Raw genomic sequence first — 21886 nt, 5'->3', positions numbered from 1 at the left:
ACTCGGAAATCTTCGGATATTTCCTTGTTTCATTTGTGCCAAATATTATTCACATTTTTATTTTATCATGATTAAAGGTTGTTACTAACGCTTAATCAAGCATAGTGACTTTGTTGTGTTTTTGCTCTATAAATCAAGCAGTAACTCGATTATAAGTAGTTTTTTTGCTTAAAAATACTTCATGCAATATATTGCAATACACATCGCAATATATGCTATCGCAATATATCGCAATATGAATATTCTCTGCAATACCCACTTCTAGATATTAGCGCTATACAAATGTACAATGTATGTAGGTATATATGTACTCGTGTTTGTCTATGTATCCCGAGGTGGTTGGTGATGTACACTATATGATCACTTTATATATCTCGGATGAAACGAACCGTTCTCACGGCCCTGTTTCTTAAACATTTCTTAAACAGTTCCGCTGATTATGTTCGGTTACATTATAATTTATATTCAGACAGGTTAAAAGACGACAAAATATCTTGACGAAGAACAGTGAGGATCTATCGAAATTCACTCACTCACTTGGTATATCAGTGGTTGTTTCTGAATGTAAACAATCACTGATATCATGAACGTCAATCCTTCAAGGATCCGTGAAGATCCGGGTTAGAATTGATCTTCAGCAACCTATGCTTATCATAAGATACCACTAACGGGATCGGATGGTCAGGATCGCTGACTTGGTTGACACATGTCATCGTATCCCAGTTGCGTAGATCGATGCTCATGATACTGATCCCTGGATTGTCTGGTCCAGACTCGATTATTTACAGACCGCCGCCATATAGGTAGAATATTGCCGAGAGCGGCGTAAAACTAAACTCACTCACTCAATCCTTCAAGGCTCGATAGCTGGATAGGAATGATGACACACTTAAACTCCCGATCCAAATTTCAAAATCCTCTTTCGAAAATGTATGTATGTTATCTGTCACATATCAGGGGTAATGGAGAGTATTCCCAAGCTATAGTTTAACTCTGTCTTGTACAAAACGGTCCAAACTATCTTCGTCTCGGGTTGATTCGGTACGGCATTTCGGTTTTGCACGTTGTGATACATTTGATTGATATGTGAAATAAACAACTTAGAGAATAAAGGGGGTCGGCTGAAGGTGGGGCCCTCTAACAACTTGATAGCAGCACGGGGATAAAGAAACTTGTACATAGCAGCTGTCACGACGGATCAACGCATAAGAACTGACAACTGCGCGGACCTCGGAGAGAACAACATGCAACAAGTGCGTTAAAACATTCAGAGAAATAACGGTAAATCCTTGTACAGAAGTGCATATTCTCATATTCCAGAGTAACCATTTGAAAGATATGAAATCCGAAAAATAGAATGAGTTGATTTGTATCATATCAATGTTTAAAATTTAAAACTGTTACTCTCTTTTAAATAGCTTTACATCAGTTGGACACAGGCGTTTTGGATTTGATTAACGGTGCACCTTCTTAGGATTGCAAGAATGAATCTCATCATCGAGGATAAAGCATGTGTTTTTAATGTATTTTAAGAGGAATTCTATAAATCTGACACATTTCGTGTTTTTGAGTAGGAGGAGAGCCGAACAAAACAAAACACATAAAAATGTCTTTTTGTCTTCTTGTTTATCACACATTTGGTAGCTGGGAATATTGTTGCCAAGAAGACAAGTGACACGTTTCTAGAATATCAGACCTTTATTCGGCGTGGGATTGACAAGAGTAATTGGGTTATGTTGATGTCACAATGAGATGTAGAAATCCCGTGTGCTGTGATACCATGGCAACATAAAAAGGCAACGCCGTTTTCAGCAGTAATCTACTACATGTATCTACCCGCCCGTCAGTTTCAAGTAGGACCGGTGATATTCGACTTATATATATGATATGTCGAACCTACGGTTGTCTCGATGAAAACAATTGTCCGTGTATTGCTTCTTTATCCATCAGTCCTGGTTGTGTCGAGTCTCGGGAAACTCTAATAATTTACGTTAGTACCTTTAACTTCGACACAACGGGGTCTGACGGCATATCCTCCCCCACCCGTCAGTTTCATGTAGGCGAAAAACTACAAAAGCGTAATGTTGGGTAACGGGGTAGCCTTGTGGTTAAAGCGTTCGCTCGTCACGCCGAAGACCCAGGTTCGATTCCCCACATGAGTACAATCTGGGAATTTCTGGATTCCCCGCCGTGATATTGCTGCGGTATTGCTAAAGGCGCGTAAAACTAAACTCATTCACTCACCCACTCTCTTCCATAAAATTAAGTTGCTTTGAAACAAAAACATGACGGCGAGTATGGTAATAAATCTTCTAATTTTAAACCAGTTGAACTAACAAAGAAACATTTTGAGAAGCAACAAAATGTTTGCAGATGAAGAGCCACAATAGGTAAAATGGGGGATTCAACCCCAAACCCCACTCTCTGAATCTCTCGCCGTCAACAGTTGCAAGATTACTAACGCAACGTTTAGCAAGATATATTTATTCCCTGTATTTTCCAGCTGTCCAAACCGTGAAGGTCCGGATTAGAATGAACCTTCAGTAACCCATTCTTGTCGTAAGCGGCGACTAACGGGATCGGGTGGTCAGGCTCACTGGCTTGGTTGACACATGTCATCGGTTCCCAATTGCGCAGATCGATGCTCATGCTGTTGATCACTGGATTGTCTGGTCCAGACTCGATTATTTACAGACCGCCGCCATATAGCTGGAATATTGCTGAGTGCGGCGTAAAACTAAACTCACTCACTCACTCAGATGAAACGAACCGTTCTCACTTCCCTGTTTCTTAAACATTTCTTAAACAGTTATGACATTGCTATTCAGCTGATTATGTCCGGTTACGTTATATATTCAGACAGGTAAAACTAAACTCACTCACTCACTCCAGCTGTCCATGTCATTTTATACATCCAGTTAGAAATGTGTGAAATTTACATCTAATTCCGTTAGAATTGTGTGTTTGCTACTGTCTGAAACTAATGTTGCAGTTAACATATGCTAAAATATAGTTTTCAACTGATTTAACTGAAATAGAAGTGCAACGTAAAATACATTCTTGCACTTTTTTAAGCTAATATTGTTATTCAACAAAATACGTCTGGTTTATGCAACTTTTGCTAAAAAGAGTATGCAGTCTCCATACAGAATCCTGCGGTACTGTGTGCTTATCTTTATAGGACTAAAAAGGGTATCGGTTGGCAACAATGGTTGGTAAGTATGGATAGGTATATTGCCAGCATAAAATACGTAATCGCAGTCTGCCTTTCGACTGTATGCTTGTCTTCATAGGATTAAAAAGTTTATCGGTTGGCAACAATGACAGGTAATTATGGACAGTTATTGACAGGGGAAAATAATGTCAGTTTCTGCGTTTCATGACCTCAGCTGGGTCGGTGTTCATTCTCTCCACCACTAGTTTACCTGCTCCAGGGTTCATGACCCTCTGGCGCCGTCATTGTGATATTAATGATATACCGCCATGCTATTGACGCACTATCGTTGTGAGATATCAAATATATTGCCGTGATACTGCTTAATGCGGTAGTATTATCTGATTTACTCTGATATTGCTGTGCCATGTTATATTTAAGTTATTATGCTATGATGCATGTTAATCTGAGGTGATGGTAATCTGTCCAAGCTGGGCACTTCATTAGTTTTCTGCTCTATTGGGGAACTGTTTGTCAAATCATTCAGTAGAGTTATGTCCCCTTGATGTGCCAGGAATCTGTGGCCGTGGTCGTTTACACCATTAACGTGAATGTGGGTTTTCACGTAAATGGAAGAGAGTGAGTGGGTGAGTTTAGTTTTACATCGCTTTTAGCAATATTCCAGCAATATCACGGGGGACACCAGAAATAGGCTCCACATATTGTACCCATGTGGGGACTCGACCCCAGGTCTTCGGCGTGACGAGCGAACGCTTCAACCACTCGGCTACCCCACCGCCCCCGTAAATGGAAGCGTCTAAGTCCACCATCCTTTTCGAATTTTTCATGCATGTCAAGGAGACATATCGTGATATTAAAGAATATTTTTTCACTTCGGCGTTGGACTCCCAGTCTAACTGTTAGACTTGGGTGTCAACCATGTCAGCGAGCCTGACCACCCGATCCCCAGGCTTACCTACTTGGTTGACACATGTCATCGCATCCCAATTACGTAGATCGATGTTCATGCTGTTGGTCACCGGACAGTCTTCCTCAAGACTCGATTATTTACAGACCGCCTCCATATAGCTGGAATCCTGCTGCGTGCGGCGTAAAACAATAAAGAAACAACAAGTTAACTTACCCAAAATGTTTTTCCAAAGAGTAGTGAGTGAGTTTAGTTTTAAGCCGCTTTTAGTGATATTCTAGCAATATCACGGCGGGAGACACCAGAAATGGGCTTCACACATTGTACCCATGTGTGGAATCAAGCCCGGATCTTCGGCGTGACGAGCGAACGCTTTAACCACCAGTCTACCCCACCGTCCCCTACCAAAGAGTAAGCGATGTAATCTTCCTAGGTCTTTCTCGATCATATCTTGTGTAACAAGGAATGATACTAGTTGTTTCTCAGTATGTGAAGCCCATTTCTGGTGTCCTTCGCCGTGATGTTGCTGGAACATTGCTAAAAGCGGCGTAAATAAATACTCACTCACTAGTTGTTTCTGAGTGAGTGAGTGAGTTTAGTTTTACGCCGCACTCAGCAATAGTCCAGCTATATGGCGGCGGTCTGTAAATAATCGAGTCTGGACCAGACAATTCAGTGATCAACATCATGAGCATCGATCTGCGCAACTGGGAACCGATGAGTTGTTTCTGAATGCAACTCGACACCTGAGAGCTACCGAATTGTCACACTATAATACAGGATTTATGAGAGAGGTTAGACTAATTAGTCTCCGAATACATATACTTTTGATAGAAACACATAATTTTTTTTAAATTGAAAAGGAACCGCAATGAGATGGGAGACTCTGAACCTGGGGAAATCTGGACTTGCTTCACTTCGGGCTTTAGCATTCCAGAATGGATGGTTGGTTGTTGTTTAACGCCGCACTCAGCAGAATTCCAGCCATATGGCAGCGGTCTGTAAATAATCGAGTCTGGACCAGTGATCAGCATCATGAGCATCGATCTACGCAATTGGGATACGATGACATGTGTCAACCAAGTCAACGAGTCTGACAACCCGGTCCTGTTAGTGGCCTCTTGCGACAAACATGGGTTACTGAAGATCAATTCTAACCAGGATCCTCACGGGTAATTGCAGAAAGGGGTGGGCGGTAGGAAAATTAATAATGCGGTTCAGGAATCGTGAGACAGGTGAACGATAAGATAAGTGATAATTACCAAAGCATCGCCAATACATAATAAGCAAATTTACATATCAGCAATTCAGCGTCTATGGCATTAACACATCCATCAAATGACATAATCAACAAATATTTATTAAATACAATATTATTGATATCAGTACTCGAATCGACAGGGGACAAAAAACACCCAAATGCAATTAACATCTTGTAGATTAATTCACTGGCAATGCGTATGTGCCGTATTATCGCTTGTAGCATACCCTTGTTTATTACAGATTACGTTAATCGGGTGAGAGAAGGGTCGTCACATTCTGCAGACCCGTGCCAAATACGTTACACCATGCCGCTTAACGCCAACCTAAGTTACACCGAAGCCAGTGGTGATCCTTTCACTGGGGGTGTGAGCAAGCTGGATAGTGACGAGAGCGGTGGTGTTGTCGAACTGTGTCGAAGCAATACCGATCTCCTGCAAGACAGAGACAGGGAGATTCACGATTCGAGTCACGTGAACCGAGGCTTCTCTGTCAGTGATGTATCGTTAGCCAATCAGAGATCCCAGCTACCGTTGAACACTCGAGGTCTGGTGAATGAAACGAGACCCGGCGTAAAAGGACGAGGAGTTCCGAGGATGACACAGCCGAACGTCGCGCTGCTGCCGCACGGAGAGAAACGAGCAGACGACATCGATGTGGAAAATGGAGAAAAAAGGGACACGTGGGGTAAAAAGGTGGATTTTTTACTGTCGGTCATCGGGTTTGCAGTGGATCTTGGAAATGTATGGCGCTTCCCTTATATATGCTACAGAAACGGCGGAGGTAAGTGATTTTTTTCTGTTTTATTCCAATAAAACTCCCGACGATGTCCCACTACCTGAAAAGTTCTTGATGATTAAACAAAATCCCTGATATATGAGTTTGACAAAGACCTATTTCCTATTTCTTCGATCAACAGGTGAAATGGGTGGCTCGAAAGGTATACATAAAATACAATATATTTCTGCTGTGTGATAATTCTGTGATATGTACTCACCAGGAAGGAATGACCGCTACCACGGTGACATGATTCTGTAGTAGTCGTAGTAGCGGTCGCTGCAGCAGCTGCAACAACAGCATTAGTGGTAGACTAGTGGTTGCCGTTGTCTTAGTAAATATGTACAAGGAACTGAGTATGGTTTATACGCAATGTTCCAGCAATATCACGGCGGGGGACATCAGAAATGGGCTTCACACATTGTTCCCATGTGGGGAATCGAACCCGGACCTTCGGCGTGAAAATGTGAACAATGCTCTGAAGTGAACTTTTGTGTAGTTGATTCTGTACCACGAGATATCTGGCTATTCTGACGATGTCAGTCAGTACAATTATTAGTAATTATGAAAAATCATAACAAATTTTTTTCTGAGCCATTACTTGGCTTTAGCCAGAGAAATCATTCTCATCATTCCGGAAGCAGAATAAACAAATTATCATGATTTTTCAACACGTAATCAATCAAAAGCACCATGACGCGCTTCAGAAAAATGCATGAGTATAATCATTCAATGTCAAGTTCGATGTTTCTATTTCCTAAGAACTACTGCACCTCTTCTGAAATATGAAACAGGAAGTGTGTCACAGGTTCATATGCGGCCACCGAGCTGGACCGTTAGACAAATGATTGAAATCATATAGTATAAATACATTATAGAATACCACACTTCCGTGTATGAAGTCTTATCACACGGCTATGATAACGGTAGGTAAGCTTGGAATTTAAGATAAATAATACGAAATAGACATTCTGACTGTCGGGATAATATTATCATAATCTCCGCCAGCCCCTTACCCATTGCATGGTGACATTTAATTGAAGTAGTATTAGCAGTAGTAGTAGAAGTCGCAATCGCCGAAGTAGTTGTAGGCGATGTGCAGTTTCGCAATTACCGTGTAATTAAAGTAAAGGAGACAAACATACGTCCGGTCCAGTTTGATATTCTTCATGATTTCCATCAAGTTTCTAGTTATTGTAAGAACCTGAACATGTGAATGAGTATGCTAATATGCCTCCGTCGGTAATTTCACATATTTTCCTAAGTGAGGAATCGAATCTGAGACTTTAACCACACCTGTAGTAGTAGCAGTGGTAGTAGTAGTAGTGGAAGTCGTAGTACAACGTAAACGATGCGCAGGTACGTGCCTACAGAGTAATTACAGTTGAAGAGATAACATATTGGGATTATCAACACGTGTCGACATATTCAGTATCGACTCCTAGTGTACAGTGAAATAGCAAATGGACTTGAAATAAACCCTGTCGCCGGTCTCAGATGTTGGTAGAGTTTACACTTTTAAAGTAGGAGCGGCTGGTCACTCAACAGGTAGTTTATCGGTCTGACCGCAATTACACCGTGTCGTCGCTGCAGTAGTTCTGACTGAAGAGGGGCGGTGGGGTAGCCTAGTGGTTAAAATGGTCGCTAGTTGCACCGAAGGCCCGGGTTCGATTCCCCACATGGGCACAAATTGTGAAACCCATTTCTGGTGTCCCCTGTCGTGATATTGCTGGAGTATTGCTAAAAGCGGCGTAAAACCATACTCACTCACTCACTCTGATTGACGTTGTATCATTAACACATAGGCGGAATGCTGACGGATAGGTTTAAGGAAAGACAGGGTATTGTTGACGAGAACTGACGCGCTCCTCCAAAATAGGCGCCCCCAAAACAAACCCCAAGAGAAGAAAGAGAAAAAACAAAACGAAAAACAAACTAGTATAAAATAAAAAAATCCCCAAACCAACCAAGCAGAAAATCACGCAAGCCAAAAGGCCATAAACTATTGGTTTGTTTGTTTTCTATTGTTTTGTTCGTTGTATACAACCACATTCAGAAAGTTTCAAGCTTTTGAACGACAGTTAGTCAAGTCTGGGTCAGTCTGTCAAACGTTTGATGTCATGAGCTTCGACCCACGATGACCTGCTGTCAACAAGTAAACCAGCTTGACCTGGCCATTTTGTCGCCTCTTCCGAGTTGCAGTTAGTTGGTTTGGAACAACCATACTTATCGAGATTCCCAAGGATCATGAAAACTGTTTGAGAACGCATGTGTGTAAATGTTCCATGTATCTTGTGAGGCACTGGTGCTGATTCGGCGAGATTAATCATGGCTGTGATAAATGGGACAAATATTAACAATATATGTTTTATAGTGAGACCCGGCACTTAACGATCTAGCGACGTATGAATTTACGGAGCTTGTCTTGAAACATATATAAACTGCCATGTTGTAATTACTGAGTGCATAAAATGTTGACTAAACCGACATGGACTGTTTCGTTTGGAGATGATCGAGTCCGAGATAATGTATTTATCCAAATAGAAATACGTGTCTATCAAATTAGGTACACGTATGCATGAAGATCCATAAATCAACGTTATTTCTGCCTTTCTAATTACCTTAAGCGTAAAGTAGAACTTACTACCCTTATAATTGAACCCGATAACTGTCCATGTAATCCGTGTCTGAATTTTACAAGAGAGAGAGAGAGAGAGAGAGAGAGAGAGAGAGAGAGAGAGAGAGAGAGAGAGAGAGAGAGAGAGAGAGAGAGAGAGAGAGAGAGAGAGAGAGAGAGAGAGAGAGAGAGAGAGAACGGCTACGCTTAACTTTTCACGTATCAAGTTAACAATGTAACAAAGTCGATTTCACTGCCCCTGTCACGTGCTCATAATTTGATTGACAGCTACGCTGGGGTCTCATATCGTATTCAATGAAACATACTTCCATAGACATATCATTGACAACATATTTACACTGTGCATTATAGCCCCCCGCGGACTGAGGAGAATAAAAAAGAAGCCATTTCACAGACCTATATCTTTATGTCAATCAAGAAAGATAAGTATTTCTCTTTGCGAGATAGACAAGCTCGCAAAGGCCCTTGCGCCTCCACGTGAGATTTGGAGCGCATTTCACAATGGACTGCTCATGTTACCCAGTGCTGTTTATGTTAAATTTAGGGACCATGTATCATGTTGTACTAGTTAATAAAACTTCTTTAACTTAAAGAATGTGTTTTATGAGCAGGGAATGTGGGAAGTCATAAGTGTGAAGGTTAGTCCCCATAGCGGACTGGATCGGCATTTGACATGCTAAAACGCTAAACGGAAAGGGAATATTTTGGTTGTGGGTGTGAGTTTGAATGACAGTTTACTTTGATGTGATTGTTACATTGTGTCATAGTCCATTATGTATTTGCGTCATGGTATTTCCAGGTCATGTCGCCAATATTTATGAATGGTTTAGTGGGTCACTGAAAGGGTGAGCGAGTTTAGTTTTACGCCGCTTTGAGCCATATTCCAGCAATATCACGACAGGGAACACCAGAAATGGGCTTCACACATTGTACCCATGTGGGGAATCGAACCCCGGTCTTCAGCGTGACGAGCGGACGCTTTAATCACTAGACTGCCCCACCGTCCCCTATTCGCTTCAAGCCAAATCTAAACTGGAAGTACTGGCAAATCTGATTGAAACCTTTAAATATCGTCCTGTTCGTGCACTTAGATTGTAAAATGTACTACATGTATCTTGTTACTGGTATTGATTATGCTACCTTAAGTCAAACATCGGGCGAACTAAGTATGCACCTAATTATTGGTTTCCCAGGGGCAGGGGATGAGACAATGCTTGACCTAGCTATTCGTATCCTGGCAACGTTGGTCGTAGCTCATACTATCCACCACTGGTTTTCCTATACCAGGTTGGCGACGATGGCTAAGACAACAATCATTCATGTAAGCCCATCGTCTGATGGCTTTGTGGTCGCCGCTATTGACGGAGGAGAGGAGGGCGACAGTCTTATATTTCCAATGTCAACAGGTTTGAACGATCGTGGCTTTGGGTTTAACAAGCTGGCGGGAAATGTGAACAGAGTACTAGTAGACATAAACAAGGACGGCAATTACTCACATGAAACTTTCCATATATAGCATATACAGACAAGAATATGGTGGCGTAGCTTACATGCCAGTAAAAACAGCTGGGGGGCCAAGATAAAGTGTGGATGCATGCCCCTAATACCCCACACCCATACACCATCCATGCCACGCCCCACCCACACACTACACATCCACACCCACACACTACCCACACACACATCTGCACCCACACACTACCCACACACTACATCCACACCCACACACATCCACACCCACACCCACACCACACACATCCACACCCACACACTACCCACACACTACCCACACACTACACATCCACACCCACACACTACCCACACACTACACATCCACACCCACACACTACCCACACACTACCCACCCACGCTCTACAAACCCACACTCTGGACGCTAACAGTGGAAAACAAAGCTTTTGAAAGTGTTCCTGCCTTTTTCACTTCGTCTACAGTTCTTGTTACCAATATAACTTGTTATTCAGAATTTCTTTTTGCAGTAGTACTTAAATTAAAGAAAACCAAAACATCGACCGAGCTTCTTTTTTTCTATAAAGATGCACAATGTACCGAAATCCCTTGTTTTAGCGTTAAATACTTCCACTGCGGCAAGTGTAGTGACTAAATTGGTTGATCTCACGTCTACTGGGACATCCGGGGCGGTGGGGTAGCCTAGTGGTTAAAACGTTCGCAAGTCACGCCAAAGACCGGGGTTCGATTCCCCACATGGGTACAATGTGTGAAGCCAATTTCTGGTGTCCCCCGCCAGGTTTGAGTTTGGTTTTACGCCGCTTTTAGCAATATTCCAGCAACATCACGGCGGGGGACACCAGAAATGGGCTTCACACATTGTACCCATGTGGGGATTCGAACCCGGGTCTTCGGCGTGACGAGCCAACGCTTTAACCACTAGGCCACCCCACCGCCCCGGCATCATTTGACAAACGCTCAGAATATATATATAATTTTGATAGAAAGAAACAATTCCTTTTAAATTGGAAAGGGGTCCCAATGAGAAGGTAGATTCAGACGATTTGCTTCATTTGGGGTGTTAGCATTGCTGAAACGGCTGGGTGGAAGGGAATATAAAGCGGCTCGGAGACTGTCTAGGGCATCCCTTTCTTAATTAATTGTTTTAAGGATTATTCTCCCTCAAAACGCCTTGGTCGATAGTCAAAACAGAAAAAGAACTGATATTCAGAAAATACGCAGGTGTTAAGTAATGAACACACTTTATTTTAATTACGAATTTATGAATTGCTTTCGTCCCCACATTAGCCTCTTTGGTTTTCTGTACTTTGGAATCCAACCTCAGCAGGAAAAAAACGAAGCTTTTTGCGATTGGCAATATACGATTTTCTGAAATTTTGGATCGGTTAATCTTCAAACGAAGTATATAAAATTTGAATGTTAAATGCCCAATATGAAAATAAGTGATACTGACACAAGATCATCTCAATCCGCGAGGATCTGAGTTAGTTTTCAGCAAGCCACAGCGACAAACAGGATCATGTGGTCACTGCGAGTTAGGTTTTTACGCCGCTTTTAGCAATATTGCAGCAATATCACGGCGGGGGACACCAGAAATGGGCTTCACACATTGTACCCATATGGGGAATCGAACCCGGGACTTCGGCGTGATGAGCGAACGCTTTAACGACTAGGCTAACCCCACAAAAAAAAGAGTGACATCGTATCTAACACGTATACGTCAAAAACCCCTGTCAATCAGTGGATTGTCTGATCTAGTATCGAATATCTACAGATTGCCATCATATACAGCTGTAACAGGAATACTGCTGAGTATGGCGCTATAAAACAAAGACACCCAAACAAACAAACCTTGGTCTGAAAGCGTATCAGTACATGTGCCCATGCTGACCTCTGTTCACAGAACCGTTGTCAGATTTAATCCGCGACGGTAAATCGTCTGAGGTAATTGATAATCCGATTATCAATACGTCCTGATCTCTGATGTACGTGTGTTTGTTATTGGTAAATCCCACGAGGCAATATATTATTGTTTTGTAAATAAACTATAGCTACCAGATTGTACAGAGCCCAATATATTATAGTGATAAATTGAAGAATACGCCAGAATACAAGGAATGAAGTTTTATTACGGTTCATATACGGATTAAACAGACGGTGACACGGTGAAAGAAACATTCTTTCTATTGCTCTCGTTTTACGTTTCCAAGATTTAAATGCAAATACATCGTAACTACTTTTGTTTCTCTGTTTGCTGTTTAACACCGCACTATTCCAGCAATATGGCTGAGGTCTGTAAATAATCGAGTCTAAACCAGAATTCCAGTGATCAAAATCATGAGCGGGTCAGCGAGGTCAGCGAGCCTGACCACCCAATCTCGTTAGTTGCCTTTTACGACAATCTTGGGTTGCTGAAGACCAATTCTAACCAGGGTCTTCGCGGGTATTTTAACAATCTGACTACCAAGACATCCTGTGGTAAATATGCAACCGGTAAAATATATTTTTTTAGTATTTTTAGTAATATGTTGGTTCTATGCACAGGGGGGGGGAGGCGAGGTTGTCTTATCTTTAACAGAGATCCATATAAATGTACCCATCGCCAGCAATAAAAGATTGAAATAGAAATACTTTTGAAAATATTATCTTAACAAATATACACAGACGAGTAAACAAAAATTGAATAATTGAGAAAATGTTTATCACGTAATTTTTTATCCAGACAAAATGGAGGAAAAAGAAAACAGAACAGCTTCCACCCCGTGCATGTATGAAGACAGAATCGCTCAGCTTCTCAAATAAACATACACGATACATTAAATAAGGTTACATGACTTAGAACTTAAAAAACCCAACACCTCCACATAATACGAGGAAGATAAGTCTTATTTCATGTTGCGTCTTAGTGAAAAGATCAATTGATCGTCGATTTCCCAGTGCAAAAAAGGTCAAATTGTGTTAAAAAATAAATCTACGAGATGAGAAAAAGACCAATCCGTTGATGAGAGGCTATGCGATACAGCAATACCTTTCATCGCGTCAGTTGCGATACCTTTTCACATCAAGAGTAGAAACGCCTCCACAGATAAGACTAGGGAGCCCCTACAGCGACTGTCTCAATAAAGTACGTCAACGCCACTATTATCATAACGTTATGGCGATCTTTAACAGAACATCTTCTTGTGGTGATTGAAGTAACCAGTAAAGTACCGCTTTGTCAAGAACGTTACTATGTATATGTAGGGCGTTGCTGAAAGTTAGGACTTCTGGAAATAAATCTTGCTTCCCATCACAATACGGCCTCTCGAAAGTTCTTGAGAATATTTGCATGCTTAGTTCGTTTCCTATTTCCCTATTAGGGAGGCATGTTTTTGTAATTTCAAAATGCCATTTGTGGTACGCGGATATTACATATTAACTTCTCATGATTAAAACAAACATCCTACCACATTAATTTCCCTACTGCCAAGACCTCTCTGCAGTGCTAAAGCCCTAAATAAAGCAAGTCTAGATTTCCTCACGTTCTGAATCTCTGGTCTCCCTGGAGCTCCTTTTCAGTTTAATTGGCTTGTTTGTTACTATCAAAATTATATATTTTCAGAGACTAAGCATTAGTCTATATTGTGGTATATGACGTAGTAGACGCTTTTACGATGTCTGCAACATCACACTGAACACAGAACTTTATATGACAACGCCAACAGAGCGATTGGTGAAGAAATCCATTTCTAGACTGATACATAAGATACTGGTTGCAGCGTATCGTGTATGTATCGCTGATCCAGATGATTCCTTTTACTTCATGACCAGAGCCTAGATTTTCGAAGCTCTCTTAAGATAGGCGTAAGTTAATGTTAATGTATGGCACTTACGACTATCTTAGCGCTAAGAGAGCTTCGGAAATCAAGGCCCAGGACCCAATGTCATATCAGGGCGTAAATTTATATGTTATGTGAGTGAGTGAGTTTAGTCTTGCGCCACAGCAATACAGCAATATCACGGCGAGGGATAGCAGAAATGGGCTTCACACACTGAACCCATGTGGGGAATCGAACCCAGGTCTTCTGCGTGACGAGCGAACGCTTTAACCACTACACTGCCCCACCGCCCCCAATTCATTCCAAGCCAACTTATAAAACTAAACTCGCAGTGCTAGCAAATCTGATTGAAACCTTTACACATGGTCCTGTTTGTACACTTAAATTGTAAAATGTACTATCTTGTTTCAGGTATTTATTATGCTACCTTAAGTCAAATATCTAGCGAAATATGTATACACCTAATTATTGGTTTCCCCTGTTGTCTGAGACGTTGTGAGTTCGCAGTGCATTTAGGTCCATGGGACGTGCCTGAAAGCTTGGATCGGAGGTTCGAATATCGGTTCGCTCCGATTACGTGTCAGCACAATGCCAGTCCTCGTGGGTGTCGCCAAATTTGTAAACGTTTGAGAACAGCATCATTCCGGCTTCCCCCCCCTCTTTAGCGACCCGTGAAGATCCGGGGTAGAATAGGTCTTCAGCAACCCATGCTTGCAACAAAAGGCGACTATGCTTGTCGTAAGAGGCGACTAACGGGATCGGGCGGTCAGGCTCGCTGACTTGGTTGACACATGTCATCGGTTCCCAATTGGGCAGATCGATGTTCATGCTGTTGATCACTGGATTGTCTGGTCCAGACTCGATTATTTACAGTCCGCGGCCATATAGCTGGAATATTGCTGAGTACGGCGTAAAACTAAACTCACTCCCTCCCCCCTCTTTAGCTCACACGTCGTGACGTAAAAAGCATGCTGTTCAAAGTGGCGTTAAGACCATCGCACGCACTCCCTGCTTAAGGAAATACATACAGTCCGAGAATAAAGGACCATATTGTGTTGAAATTGCGAGTTGCATGTATATCTCTTGTCAATTATCTGGCTCCACGTGTAATCTAAACAAAAGGAAACAGCTGTCAAACATGAACTGTATGATAGTCGTCAAAGATATCTGGTAGAAAGTAAAACATTTTGAATTTGTGCGTTTTAAGCGAATTTTTGTATTTGATAATTGTCTAATTACGCTGTGGCGTCACCAAATACAACTAACCCACAGTTCGTTCTTCAAGTATTACCCTTGCAGTACAAGCTTGGGACCAAGGTTTAAACTGTTTATCTATACGTTTTAAGCTGTAAGATACAGTCTAATGCATTCATGTACATTTTATACACGTAAACGTACAAACTGACGCATATCCAAACCGCATACAATATACACTTATTGTAAAGTTGTCATGTAATCAGCTGCTTCTTACATCAAGGCCCCAGCTATGTAACTTGACGAGGTTGTAAGCGTCTATGAAAGATACAATAAGTGTTCTGAGAATTTGGATATTCATTTCGCTGATAGTCCATCTGAGTTGTGGATTTTAAGTGGCATTCCGTATCGCTTACCGACCAAAGAATCGCTCTGATTGTCTCCTGGGGTATTGTACGTATGTGAATCGTAAGCCGTTTTGACAGGGTAATAGATGTTTGTGCCAGTGGTTCGTTGTCTGTTTTGTGAGTAAATACCTTGTATTATCCAATCACCTCTCCTCCATCAGTGCCAGATTGGGCGAGATGGACGCCGTGTCTGTAGAGTGGCAGCATCGTTACAAGACGTCATGGGGTGACACAAAATTCTTTATCAAGGCTATATCTTCTATGGCTGATTGCAGGGATGCCAGGAATCTCAAACGGTCTTTTTATTGTTCTTTATACATTCATATTTTAATTGTCATTTCGGCTAATTCAAAACGCGAATTTGGTTTAAAGCCAATTGTATTCAATTATGTTATGCGTCTGTTTGAAGCAAGTCGAAGCAGTTCAAGTGAGTGAACGAGTTTAGTTTTATGCGGATTTTCGCAATTATCCAGCAATATCACGGCGGGGGGACACCAGAAATGGGCTTCGCACAGTGTACCCATGTGGGGAATCGAACCCGGGTCCTCGGCGTGACGAGCGAACGCTAGAAACCACTAGGCTACCCACCGCGCCCGAAGTGGTTCTGGACGATAGTTCTAGCCGTTTACCACTTTGGAGAAACCAACACACACATATATGATGCCTCCATTTTAGTATGTCACAAATAGTCCTCGACGTTCACTTGTGAGTGAGTGAGGCAATGGTCAAAGCGCCCGCTCGTCACGCTGAAGACCCAGGTTCGCTTCCGACACTCGTATAAATGTGAGAAATCCTAAACCATGGAACTGGGTATCTATTTTCCGGAATGGGAAAGATTATGAAATACGATATAAACGTAATGCGATGCGAATACCAAAATATTGCCCGAGAAAAGAAAGCACGACTTGAACAAAAATATCGAATCGGCCAAAATATTACAAACCGAAACGTTACAAGGATGGAGACAGTCGCCGTAACGCTCAGAACCTTAAACATTTTTAAAGTACAAACACATCTCCATCAAATAATTAATAGAGTGACTTTCGTTTGTTTCATTCTGTCTACAAACAAACACAGGTGTGTTCTTTTTTTACCCGGAAGGTGAAAAAACCCAACTATTCTGATACTATGTTTTGTCACGTTGTATTTTAAACTACAGCCGAGGATGACGTCAGTTGCTATTTCTAATGACGTGTTAATATGTAGGTGTGGTAGAGAATTGTGTTGTTGACCGCACACATAGGCATGATAATGAATTTGCTGTCACGACGTGTATGTCAATATCACGAAACGCGTGTATTATGTTTATAATATAGGTATGGTTGTCATACCTACTTTCCGCTGTATTTCGCGACATCTTAAGTGAGTGAGGATTGTATGAAAGTTACCTGGGAGGCAAGCTCGGAGTCTTAAAGTCCTGGACGACCATGGGTATACACATGCTGATACACTTCAAAACCTTTGAAACAGGACCAATCGGGAATCGAACTCACCATCATAAGTCTTATAAATCTGTGGAGTGCAAAACTTCAAAGCGAAATGTGAAGTTTTAGACGACTGAGTGACTTAGACGATTGAGCAAAACATGTACCGTTTCCCAAGTGAAATGCGTTCATTTTGTCACGCGATTTCCCAAGTAAACGCAATAATATATTATTTCTATGCATTGTATGCATAAATGTCGAGAGGAATTAGCGCCTCCTTTAGACGAACGGTGTCCAAAATAAATTAATAAAGTGTGACGTCACAATCTACATTGATGTAGCCATCAATGACTGTATTTCGTCAACAATTTGTGTTTGTATGATACATAGAGATTGTCGTTGTCGTATAAGGATATGTAGGATGCTGGTTTCATCCATGGACCCGTAAGATCCAGGTTAGAATTGGTCTTCAGCTACCCATGCTTGTTGTAACTTGGTTGACACATGTCATCGTATCACAGCTGCGTAGATCGATGCTCATGCTGTTGATCACTGGATTGTCTGGTCAGTACTCGATTATTTATAAACCGCCGTCGTATAGCTGAAATATTGCTGAGTGCGGCGTAAAACAACAACCGACCAACCAGTCATACATTGCTATGAGAATCCCTATATATATATATATATGAATATTTTAATTAAAATTGATATGATGTACATATATGAATTATAGTATAAGTTTACTGTCATTAAGAAATAGCTAGATGTAGCTGGCACTTTGTACCAGGTATTATATGTTTTCTGAAATAAGATTTCTGCAGGACAGCTGTCACACGTACAGACGATGATACTTATTTGACATAATGATGTTATAAAGTTGATGTAATTAAAACCTGCCAACAATTTTGCCGTTGTTACCATTGATGACGAGAGTCTAAAGTCTTGTTTTGAATTTCTTACTCGAGACGGATAAACAGTGAGTACACCCAGGAATATGTAGTATCTGTTGATTTGCATGACGTCGTGGTTGACGTAATGGAGTCCATTACGTCGACGTCACGTGGTCACTCGAAGCTTGGCGATATGGGGGCTACGTGAATAATCTGCTATGCTATTCTTATTCATTACAGCAACGATGACGTCGACAATTCACCTACATTGGTGCCTACGTTACGTCAACGTGAAAAATCATTATAATACGAGTGCGCTTGTAAATGGTATTAACTCGGTTGTCTATGGAAATATAGGTGTTATATCTCACACGGACAGTCGAGGTATGAGTACAAACACCTGTATTCTTAATTTAATGCGCACCGTCTAAGTAATATACCATAACCACGTGCCGATAGAACCCCGAAACTGTGTTAATTGCATCGTAAACGTTAAATAACAAAGGTCATCTATGGGTGAGTGAGTTAGTAAGGTTTAGGCAAGCTGGGGTAAAGGTTGTAGACTAGTACACTTTTGTACGTCATCGCTGATCGTAATCGGGTGTAGCATGGTATTAGAATGCTCGACCCTGACCCGTCTGGTGGACACAACCATTCACGGTCAAATATATCGCCTGGTCACTCAGATCCTCTCGACCACTGAGAGATTACGGTTCGATAGGTAATTGATTATGTGCCAGCTGATTATAAGCCCGTGAAAACATGTCATTGTATTTGATAATGTTATCAGCATGTTCTGATAAGCCCTTCCCATGTAATGGAAAATAAATAATAAAAAGATAAAACAACAGCAAAAATAAACAACCAAACGAAAAATACCCCCAAAAAAAAAAAAACAAAACAAAACAAAACAAACAACAACAACAAACAAACAAAAACAAATAAAACAAACAAAAACAAAAACAAAACAAAAACTAAACAAAATAACGAGAAAAAAATTCAAAATACACCCCCCAAAAAATAAAAATTAATAAATAAAAATAGTATATCAAACAAACAAGAAAGCAACAAAAACAAAAACAAAACAGAAACAAACAAACAACCACAAGCATTCCAGATGAGAGAGATTACGTTAGAAGTTTCACCTGAAAACCCTTCAGTTTTGCAAGCTTATGTGAACAAAAGATGATAACAAAAATATTTGTCACTGACTGAAATTCACAAAATGAAACCCTCCCTTCCCTGCATTTTTACACATGAATACAATAAATATGCAACTGGTATCAAATTTAGGCAATTATTTGAAAGAACATAACTGCTTTCTTTTCCCTGATAAAACCATTTTTCTGAAAGAATGACTAATGCGATTAATTGTTCATTATTTCTTTAAGCCAAGGATTCATTTGATGATGTGTCAGACAGTACAATACATAGGTAGGTATTGTACTCACACTACTTCAGTACTTGTATCCTTTATTTTAGAAATATAAACCTCAGTTGCACCTGAGTACATACTTACAATTAAGCTTCCGCGAAACACATTCTGCTATTCGGATTTAGAAGATTCCTATGCTTCAACAAGCTCATAATTCTGAACGCGCCTTGAGATAAAAATGGTAAAATGGGTGATAAAACATGGCTGTCATTCGTACATGTGGTCATCATTTAAAAAAGGCTCAGGTTGTTATTGATAGTGTGAGCGTTTTTGTATGGAAAAGTATTTTTACAAATGTTTTTTACAAAATACTTTCGCACTTCCTGTGCCAATCCTGTGAATGAGGGTTAGGATGTGAAGCTCTATTTCGCTATATGTCTGCAGTAAGGGTGTGTGTTCGAGTTATCGCCAGAATTTTATTCCTTTGTCTGTCGACAGCTGAAAGTCGGTCTAACCCTGTTTGGAGAACGTCGTCACAGTCGTCTAAAGGGATGCAAGTCACTCAGGAGAGTTTCTTAATTCCTTTACGCCACAAACCTATGATTGTAGGTTTGTTGATTGTTTTTGTTTGTTGTTTAACGCCGCACTCAGCAATATTGCAGCGAAAATATTCCTGTCTGTAAATAATCGAGTACGGACCAGACAATCCAGTCATCAACATCATGAGCATCGATGTACGCAGTTGGGGTACGATGACATTTGTCAACCAAGTCAGTGAGTCTGACCACCCGATCCCGGTAGTCGCCTCTTTCGACAAGCATGGGTTACTGAAGGCCGAATGTAAGAGCAGATGATATGGATCAATCGAGTCGGATGGTCAGGATAGGTGTCTTGGTTCATTGCATGAGTGGTCGTCTTGCAGTGTTAAGAACCTTCAATGACTGTCAGTGTCATTGGGATTCTGACGTTAGAGATGCTGATGATGATGTACAAGTATATTGGAAAACCCGCGGTCTTACAAAGACACATGTGTCATTCTTTCTGATAGTGGTATGGATCGGTCGTAGTGAAACTACCTCTTGTCGACGTGAGCATACCCATGCACTTGGTTTGGGCAAGGTTTGTTTGTTTGATTAAAAAGATGGTGATGATGACCCTTGTAGAAATATTATACGTTTGACGATGATATGGTTGAAAACGACAACGACGATGATGATGACGACGACAATGATGTGATGATGATGATACATGTAATAACACCGACAACATGATGATGATGGTGACGACGACGATGATGACAATGATGTGATGATGATGATACATGTAATAACACCGACAACAATGATGATGATGGTGACGACGACGACGACGACAATGATGTGATGATGATGATACATGTAATAACACCGACAACAATGATGATGATGGTGACGACGACGATGACGACGACAATGATGTGATGATGATGATGATGATACATGTAATAACACCGACAACAATGATGATGATGGTGACGCCGACGATGATGACGACAATGATGTGATGATGATGATGATACATGTAATAACACCGATGATGATGATGATGATGATGATGATGATGATGATGATGATGATGATGAAGAAGGTGATGATGATCCCTTCACTTTTATGATGCAATCGTTTTTGGTTGTTGTTTTTTCATCTGAAAGATTCTATTTTGTAAACACACCCTCATACACTTGTAGAAAGAAGAACACATCACATAGTGACGACGACGACGATGATGATGATAAAAATACTGTCATGATCATACGAATTGTTACAATTCTTTTGATTTGATAATGTTAAAGCATGATCGTGGTGACGATGATGGTATTAACGATTGTAGCTCGAGATAATGGCCGTCGCAAAAACAGAATACAGAGCAAGGAATAAGTGCACTTTGAATAATCTTTTTAGAACACGTGCAATTGATTACGCAATCCCGCTGATTGACAAACGCCTACACTTATCAAGAACCATTTATAACAGGCCCGTGTGAAGTGTGCATTTTCACCGTTTTGGCAAGTTTGGAGGCCTTGTCGAAGGATATGAACTGTTTACTGCCCAGATGAAATAAGCGCACTCCCATGTTTTTTATTACTGAAACACGTGTATTTTCAGATTGTAATTAACAATAATGCAGTTGCATCCTCTCTGGATGTGGCCCCGCACTCTTTGGTAGTGGTAACGGCGATGCACTTAAGCGCAAGGATCAGTGTTAGGTTAAATGATAATAAAAAGTCGTAAATGTCTCGAAATGTCGAGGGATTGGTGTCATTGTTGCATATCTTGAGTTCTAGGTGAGTTTTTTCAGTTAATGATCTGTATGTTTTTTGCAAGGAGTGCCAATGCTCTCAAGGACGCGGACCAACTTAGAACATGGGATGGCCAGTACGTAACTTGCGTGCAATATTTTTTATATCAGGTTAGTTAGTCTAATGTGTCGCGGGTTTATCGTCAAGTTTGTGTTTCGGTACACACATTTTCACCTTAGATATCTCACGTATGTA

The 21886-nt window shown here is 41.0% G+C and overlaps 1 protein-coding gene across 1 annotated transcript in view; it reads left to right on the top strand.

The window, feature by feature from the left end:
- Positions 1 to 21886, top strand: part of LOC124278283 (sodium-dependent serotonin transporter-like) — a 57381-nt gene that overhangs the window by 10560 nt on the left and 24935 nt on the right. Inside the window, exon 2 of the mRNA XM_046714009.1 lies at positions 5586 to 6125. Within this exon, the coding sequence (XP_046569965.1) occupies positions 5651 to 6125 (475 nt within the window). The 5' untranslated portion in view covers positions 5586 to 5650. The remainder of the gene's footprint in view (positions 1 to 5585; positions 6126 to 21886) is intronic.

Source organism: Haliotis rubra, unplaced genomic scaffold (assembly GCF_003918875.1).
Source record: "Haliotis rubra isolate DU_JTF1 unplaced genomic scaffold, ASM391887v1 Scf234, whole genome shotgun sequence".
Classification (NCBI taxonomy): Eukaryota; Metazoa; Mollusca; class Gastropoda; order Lepetellida; family Haliotidae; genus Haliotis; species Haliotis rubra.
Note: the sequence above shows the minus strand (reverse complement) of the source record. Positions and strands in the feature narration are given on the sequence as shown.